General features: G+C 38.1%; 1 protein-coding gene across 1 annotated transcript; it reads right to left on the bottom strand.

Annotated features, from left to right (window-relative positions):
• Positions 1-208: 208 nt before the first annotated feature.
• On the bottom strand, positions 209-8212 carry eif4ea (eukaryotic translation initiation factor 4ea). Its single transcript, XM_028589287.1, has 7 exons — positions 8119-8212; positions 6701-6804; positions 6417-6512; positions 5957-6020; positions 3579-3692; positions 3099-3238; positions 209-1347 (listed from the first exon to the last, which is right to left on the bottom strand). Exons 1-7 carry the CDS (start codon positions 8134-8136, stop codon positions 1233-1235), a joined length of 651 nt encoding a protein of 216 aa, XP_028445088.1. The 5' UTR covers positions 8137-8212; the 3' UTR covers positions 209-1232.
• Positions 8213-8881: the final 669 nt, after the last annotated feature.

The raw sequence follows: 8881 nt of genomic DNA, 5'->3' as shown, positions 1-8881 counted from the left end.
AAACTGTACATGTTTTATTTACATCACTCCTTTATACATTTACTGATGAGAAATATTGGGCAATGTGTTACATTAAAGGCACAGTTCAATCCCTCCCAAACTTTATTTTTTTTTTTCTTATGCCACAATCAAAACAAAACCTGGAGTGGAAATAATTCTACTTTGTAAACTTCATCAAAGCAGTAGATCAATAAAACTGACCAAATAAACAAGTCTACTTTTTAACTGAACATCGTACATATCCAACAATATGTACATTTGGAAAATATCCTCATTACATACGGACATACAAAATCCTGTTTTCATCGTTGACATCTTTGTGCTCTGAAACTCAAAATTCTAGAGATTTGTGTACAAGAGAAAAAAGTACATCAAAAGCTCAGGCATGAACGGCTTGCATTAACTCCAGTGATAAATCACGGTCCAATTTGGTGTGAAATTTGTACTTTACTCGAGTGGCAAATGAGTCAACTTCAAATATACCTCAAACTCATCATGAAGCACCATGAGTATCTCAACGTCAACACTTCACATATTGCACAAGAAACTAAACTGTTCAAATTAAGACATCCTATTTGCAACGTCAGCAATAAAAGGGACTTTGAATTAATTATCAACCTGAAAAACAATCCCACAAAAGATGTCAAAACTACTGCATTTAAAAAAAAAAAAAAAAAAGTTTTCTATCAACGTGTAAACTTTCAGAAGACGTGAGTTTGATCACAGTGTATGGTTTAAAATTCCACCGTGCAACTATATGTGCAATAAAGCCATACATGTTTATTGTAATTTGACTGTGTGGCATTAGAGTAATAAAGAGCTAGTTTATACCAAAGTAGAACATGTTTTACTTTGTTTTTTTTGCCTTTAAGGTTAAGTACTTTAAGAAAATAACTGACATACACTAAGGGGATGACAAATGAAATAAATTCCCCACAAATATGCAGCTGCATTTGAAAATGAAACGTGGGCATCAAAACATCTTTTACTCATCTTCAGCCCACCACCACGAAAATAATCGAGTTCTCAGACGATAGTGCTACATTTTAACTGCACATACCCTTACCATAAACAAAAGCTTTGGTTCAGTAGCAACAAATAGGCAAACCGAAAGGAAGAAATTTTGTCTCCACTTCAAATGTTTGGTAGTGGATAAACAGGTCAGAAAAATTATACAAAACTCTATGCTAGCAAAAGAAAAAGGCATGGCTGATGATACTGGTTAACAGTCCTTAGGCAACAAACTTGTTCTTGGTTGAAGAGCCGCTCTTTGTGGCGGTATCTGCATGCGACTGGTACCCGATGATCACTTTTGGAGGAACCCCTAATCTCTCTTTGTAAACACGACTTCAAAAAAAGAAAAAAAAAAGGCAAAAAGAAACATTGCATGTTAGCAAATACACAGAAAAACATTTCAGACTCTATAATGTACATATTCCTCACCAATTCAATCTCCATTACTGTATTCTGCTGTAGAAAACTAGTTTGCTGCAGCGATGCTGTATCAACATATTTTGCCCCAGAAGTTTGAAAAGCTAAAACACACTGTCCAACTGTTAAGCCAAAAGGATATCTACCACTAATACTAGTGAGTCAAATTGTAGTAGCATTTAACTATTGGGGTTAAATTACTTGCCAACAACCTGTTTACATGTACAGACCCTTTCCAAAAAATTAGAATATCATGGAAAAGTTTATTTATTTCCATAATTCCATTCAAAACGTTAAACTTACATAGATTATAGATTCAGGGCCCACAACTTAAACGATTTCAAGTATTTAATTGTTTATTTGTACATAATTTGGGCTTCCAGCTCATAAAACCCACGAAAACAGGATTTCAAAAAATTAGAATACTGTGAAAAAAATCACCATAAGAAGGACTGGACTGTTGGCCAGTGGTCCAAGGTCCTCTTTTCCGATGAAAGTAAAGTGTGCCTTTCATTCGGGAATCAAAGTCCAAGGGTTTGGAGGAAGACTGGTGAGGAACAGAACCCAAGCTGCTTGAGGTCCAGTGTGAAATATCCAGTCAGTCATGATTTGGGGTGCAATGTCCAGTGCAGGTGTTGGTAAACTCTGCTTTCTTAAATCCAAGGTCACCGCATCAGTCTACCATAAAGTTTTAGAGGACTTCATGATTCCTTCTGCTGAGGATCTGTATGGAGATGCAGATTTCATCTTCCAGCAGGACCTGGCCCCTGCCCATACTGCCAGAAGCACCAAAACCTGGTTTGATGCCCATGCTATCACAGTGCTTGACTGGCCAGCCAACTCGCCGGACCTAAACCCCATTGATAATCTATGGAGGTATTATCAAGAGGAAAATGAGGGGCACCAGACCCAAAAACAAAGAAGAGCTGACAGCAAGCATCAAGGAAATCTGGGCTTCCATAACTCCCAGGCAATGCCACAGGCTGATTGCCTCAATGCCACGGCGCATCGAGGCAGTGATTAAGGCAAAGGGATTCCCTACCAAGTATTGAACATTGACGTATCGTTTTGAAAGTACCATATTTTGATTGATTTGATGTGATCCTAATTTCTTTTTTTTTCTGCAAAAACTGAGAAGTAAATGGTGATTTCTTCACAGTATTCTAATTTTTTGAAATCCTGTTTTCGTGGGTTTTATGAGCTGGAAGCCCAAATTATGTACAAATAAACAACTAAATACTTGAAATCGTTTAAGTTGTGGGCCCTGAATCTATAATCTATGGAAGTTTAACGTTTTGAATGGAATTATGGAAATAAATAAACTTTTCCATGATATTCTAATTTTTTGGAAAGGGTCTGTATAAAGAAATGTTGATTTTCTTTTTGACATCTTAACATTTGTCATCTATGGACCTTTTTCACAGCAGACATTTTGACTTGTCATGGTAGGAAAAGCACAGCTGAAATTGATAACTTTAACGATGGCTCCATTCCATCAAGTGTCCCAGTAAGCTATTGCAGTGAGTCAGCATGCACAATACCAGGGCCTCTCCCGAGTGGAATGCAGCCATCATTAATGGCTTTGAATACACCTGTGCTTTTCCTACTATGACATGCCAACATGTCTGCCGTGAAAAAGGTCTAAAAGTGTGGCATCTTAAGGTTACCCTATGTGTGTGATGGCATCTTTGTTTTCGTAGTCTGTGGTCCATATTGCAATTTTATCTCCTTTGGCTCGGACGTTGATGACGGCGCCGCACACATCGTCGCTGTGGTCATCAAAAGCTTCACCAACAAGACACAAGAGCTGCAGGAAAAAAAAAAACAGATATTTACAAACGCCTCGTGGTTGTGGATCTGATGGGGCCTTTTCCAAAGCAGACATTCTGACTTCTCGTTAGGCTAGAACAGGGGTTACTAATAACACCAACGATGGCTCCATTCTATTCAAGTGTCCCCAGTAAGCCATGACAGTGAGCCAGTAAATAGAACACCAGCAGCCTGGTATCAAAAGCATTAGTTCTATTGTTCAAAACTTGATTTTCCTCCTGTGATGTGACAAAATGTCCACCCTGAAAAAAGGCCTAAAGATACAACTAATAACGGTATAGTTAAAAGTAACCAATACTCAACACAAGTGAACATACCGTCTCCAACCAGAACCGATCCAGGTCTGCTCTACGCTGCTGCTTGGACAGAGTTATCAGCCAGCGGCCACCTCGTCGATTCCGTCCATCCTCCCACATTGGCTCGATCCCATCCTGTATCCACAGGAAAAAAAAAAAAAAAAAAAGGTCAAAGCTCACAACACAACAAATATCCCAACGTCTCCGTAATTAAAGGCTTTATCTGTTTCCCTTTAGATCAACATAGGAGCAAACGCTTAGCAAAACCACTAATTAGAAAGTACAGAAAGTAGTTACGCTTCAGTGTTGTTCCTATAAAAGCACACTTTACAAAACTTAAATTTAATACCAATTCATATGGTAACTGTACATATTAAGACCATTCCACTTGATAGAAGTGACACGCTGATCCACTTTGTGTAGACTTGTGGCCAGCTTTGACATCTTGATATGCAGTTCTGTCTGGTTTGACCACATTCTCAGTTGTGAGCCAGACAAGCATGTGTATAGCTGTAATCCAGGAAGAACATGGATGGGATTTAAAAAATGAAAACATTTAAAATTAAAATTAACAGAGTGGCTTACACGGTTGATATTGGAGAAGTAAAATACATTAAGTGTCATTTTAGAGTGTACAGAAGAAACATTCAAATATTAATTCAATTCAATTTTATTTATAGTATCAAATCATAACAGAGTTATCTCGAGACACTTTACAGATAGAGTAGGTCTAGACCACACTCTATAATTTACAAAGCCCCAACAATTACAGTAATTCCCTCAAGAGCAAGCATTAGCAGTGGCTATTGCGACAGTGGCAAGGAAAAACTCCCTTTTAGGAAGAAACCTCGGCAGACCCAGACTCTTGGTAGGCGGTGTCTGACGGGGCCGGTTGGGGGTGTAATGGCGATAATAGTCTCCATCACAAATATTAAATAAGTAAATTATTATTAATTTGTCTGTTTTGAGAAAGAAAAACTTTTAAGAATAATAAGTGTGTGAATAATCAATTCTGATTGGCTGCAGGGTGTCCATAAATCTTTTCTTTTTTTTTTAAAAGTGTTAAAGGACACCTACTAAAGGAGTTCCAGTGAAACTGTTTACTGTTCTAAATTATTGCGCTACATTAAAAGAAAAAGGAAATGTGAATCTGTCATTTCCTCGTCCTCTGAACACCACAGGACGGCGCTAACACACAAGCTGCAAGAACCAAGTTACACTGCCCCTCTGAACGGACTTTGTTTCACAGCGAATAACGTTATCTCACATCCAGTTTACTATTCAGGTCGCTGCTTCAGGCTGCGGCCAACAGTAACGTTACACATCGCGGATAAAATTCTTGTTATATTGTTTTGGGGACAATGACATGGCTGGATAGCGAGCTTGTCTTGATGTTAAACATACGGTCAAATTATTTTTTACCAATTACCCACTAGACAATGCTACTGACTTTGGACCTTGCTAGCATAGGGTGAACTCTCTGGCTCGTAGCTGAGCTCAAGGGTTCTACAAGCTGAGCGGACCATAAATATCTCCTTTCATATGTACTGTACCTTCGAGCCAGTGCCTCACTAGAATAGGAGTTTTGTTTGCTTTAGTTCTTCAAGAATGCAACAGAACAGCCTGGATGTGACAATTCAAAACTGAAAGTGATTACATGATTCATCTGCTGAGCATGGAAACTGTCAAGAAACACATCTTGTCTAGTTAGATATGCATTTGGTAACCTTGTCAGCATGCAAATACAAGGATTTTTATATTGTGGCAATTTCTCATTAACAATGAGTAAAACTTGGCAACAACCTGCATCTGACAGCTATAATTTTGCTCCATATTTTAGCACAAAACACCCCCTTTCCATCATGTTTCTAACTACCCAATTCATGACTGATGAGATCCAGTTTCAGTCTTGACTGATGCTCATGACCAACTCGTTCTTCGTAAGCCTTTTGTGGCCATCAGAGAAGACAAAGTGAAGTGCAGTGAAGTGAAGTGAAGTGACTTGCTGCTAGCAACTGGAATAAACTGTTTTGATTCCCCCCCACCAAATGGGTACATGAGTCACTGGTGATGGAGGGTCACAAGACAGCAAAACACAAATGAATGAATTACCCATCAGGCCACTTGACTTCATGTTTAATGCTCTTGGTTGCTTTGTAATAAGATAGTGTGCGCGGTTCATTTGTAATAAGATAGTGTGTGCTCTAAATGGACCAGAATTACAATACACCAAGAGAACAAATTGTTTCTCCTTTTTGGTTTTGAACAAGTGCACCTGAACAAAAGACATTGGCACAAACTGACAGCGCAACAAACCAGTCCTCCTGAATTAACATGAATATCTAGTAACAGTGGAAGCTAAGAGAATTCACGAGTGGGTATATAAAAAGCATGCTTACCTTAAACAATGAGTAGTCACAGCCAGACATCAAGTTACTTGATAACTGAATGTGATTGTATAATCTAGGAAAGGAAGGAGGACATTTTATGTTAAACAGTATACAACAGAAAACCTTTTGGCAGCCTGGCTGAAAATCTGGTATAATATGAATTGTAACTTCACGCATTACCAACAACTAACAATTGATAATCCATCAAACATATACTGTTTCACAGTATATAAACTGGCACACACATTAAAAAAGGTTAAGACTCAATTTCCAAAATATTACATTAGTTTAGTTACCGGTGTCCCTCCACAAAAAAAGCAATGCAATTTATTTGTCTTAAATACTAGCAAATTCAGAATGTTCTGTACCACCATTCAAATTTTAAAAATTCTTTTTTTATTATGAATAGGTCTGATGTGTAAAACTCCAGCTTTTAGAGCAGTAACCCATATAGCAATAATATACTCACGCCCAGAAGTCTTCCACAGTGTCAAATTTTGAGATCAGACGAAGGTTGGCTTGCCATGTTTTGCTTTTGTCATTCTTGAAAAACCAAAGAGCCCACCTGCAAATCAAACACGAGTTAGTACAGACAAACTGCATGTTTTACCTCATTAGTCATGTTGCTCATTAACAACTCATTTCACTAAAAGAGATGCACAAATGTCCTATAAAAACTATTGTACCAGATACTGAGATGTGATGAGAGATTAGATTTAAAAAAAATAAAAAGAATAGGAGAGGTGGTCTTACTTGTTTTGTAATGGATGCTTGATGTATGTTTCAGGACTCATAACCTTTTGAATTATTGTTTCACATTTCTCCTTTTCAGGATGAGCAGGAACCGAAGTTGACACCTAAGAAACAACAACAAAAAAAGTACAAAGATGTTTAAAAAAATAAATAAAATACTTTCAGAGAAATGTTGTGGGTTCTTTAAACAGTCGTTTCTAATGTGCCATCTGTGATGACAGCTACTGGCATTGTTACACTGTTTGTAATTATCCAACTTGTATAATGTTGATGTCATATTTAACTTTTAATTTTTATGTATTTTTAATGGTCATAGCTGTAATACTTTAAGAGTGTTTGAGGAAGGTGGACTGCAGACTGTCTGGGAGTATTGTTATTCATAGAGTATGAGTGGTTAAGGAGAAGTTAGCGGTTAGGAAATGGAGAACATGACACAGCACCCTGTGATAGTCATGCACATTTTATTCTTTGTATTGTTTTTCTTTGTCCTGTTTGACTTTGCGTATTTCTGCACTGTATTTTACCAAATTAATTTAGTTGTTTAAATAAAAAATAAAAAAAAGTTAACCCTTGTCCATGAGACTAATAATCAATTTGTAATTTCACCCGGTCTCATGCCTGCTTGTTTATTGGTTTTTGACAGCTATGTCCTTAACAAAATTAAACAACTTTCCCTTTTGTTTTACATATAGGCTATGCCTCATTTTTACCAAATGTTCCGATCCCATCCACCCACCAAATAGAACAGTGACACCTTAGAATCCAACAGCCAACCATGCTCTGGACCTAGCTATAGGTCCAGCTAGAATAACTTAATGTCAACTCAAAATACACTTAGCCCATTGACTTGCACTTGTAGAGTGGAAGACGTCTTCACAAAAGGAAGCATATCTTACAAGTTTACCGTCCCAGTGGTCTACCTAACCCCTAACCTATAGCTATAATTTAGCAAAAATCACCATTACACGGTTAACCTGGTACTTTAGCGACGCGTGTGTCTTTCATTCACCCCAAGCATCGGAGTTCATCTCAGGGTAACGTTAACATTAACGACTGAGTTATCTACTCGGTCAATGTGTTTTAACCAGGCGTCCCCTGCGTTGGCGACAATATAGCAGCAGTTGTTGTGATGAATACAAACAGCACGTATACCATACAAACGTGCTTATGAACTTTAACGTTAGCGACTAACATCAGTGTTAATCTAAAGTGCTGCTAATGTAATAATTTGGCTAGCGAATTGTGTTAACGTTATCTGTCAAAGGTAATAACAGGACGTTTGGGAAAAATTGACTGTGTCAGACTGTCTCAAACCCGTCGTTGTCTTTTATCATTAATGGTTCAACAGTGGATAAAAGCATAGCAAGCTTTTGGAGTTGACTTCGCTACCAGTGTGTTGCAGGTTGCAGTACACTCACCACCAGAGCGGTCGCCATCTTCTGGAAATCACACTCAGTTTTTGGCGTGTGTTAAATAGATGATTGGGCCATCTGGTACTCTACATAACGCATGCGCAAGAAGATAAAAGTGTTGATCCTGTGGTACGCTGTTATCTTCCTTGACTTATCCATCACCGGTCCATTACAAACAAATTCTATCGTAGTTATTTGTAATCAATTGTTATTGAAGTAATATAGTAAACATGTGTGCAATAGATGTACTTCAAGTAAAAGCATAGGCTACTACTTGTGACCATATCCTGAACTTTCTTTTTACAGGTTTACAGAAGTATTTACAAACCCTGTAAAGCACGAGATAATCAATAAAAATGCCAACCACACCGAATGATCTTTCAGGATGATGTGGTCCGGCATGGGTGTCCAAAGCCTGTTTGACTACAGAAATCTGGGCTTTTTGGAGTCCAACTGAATCACTCCAGGCTTTTAGCAGTATTGCTTTAGGTGATGTCAATGTGTTACTGTCAACATGGCTCGATCGTCTCCTTCCAGGAAGCACTGCGACCATTGACTTCAAGGCACCCAACCTTAAGGGACGTCGGAGGCTTAAAACACCGATAAACCAATGTAAACATAAATGTCAACGTGTTGTATGTTGTCTGGGTGGCACGGTTACCCAGAGTCAAGGTAATACCTACAATGCCAGGAGATCAGGTTTATTTATATAGCCATTGATTCAAATCACAGTATTTAAGGTCATGTTAGTAGACACTAAACATCCCAT

Source organism: Perca flavescens, chromosome 10, assembly GCF_004354835.1.
Source record: "Perca flavescens isolate YP-PL-M2 chromosome 10, PFLA_1.0, whole genome shotgun sequence".
NCBI classification, from domain to species: Eukaryota; Metazoa; Chordata; class Actinopteri; order Perciformes; family Percidae; genus Perca; species Perca flavescens.
This window is presented reverse-complemented; position numbering and strand designations above follow the sequence as displayed.

What these genes read in the sequence shown, in the direction of transcription:
- eif4ea (XM_028589287.1), bottom strand. An exon ending in GTGACTACTCATTGTTTAAG is followed by an intron (nt 3,693 to 5,956) that starts GTAAGCATGCTT and finishes CTGTGGATACAG; the next exon opens with GATGGGATCGAGCCAATGTG. An exon ending in ATCGGTTCTGGTTGGAGACG is followed by an intron (nt 3,239 to 3,578) that starts GTATGTTCACTT and finishes TTTTTCCTGCAG; the next exon opens with CTCTTGTGTCTTGTTGGTGA.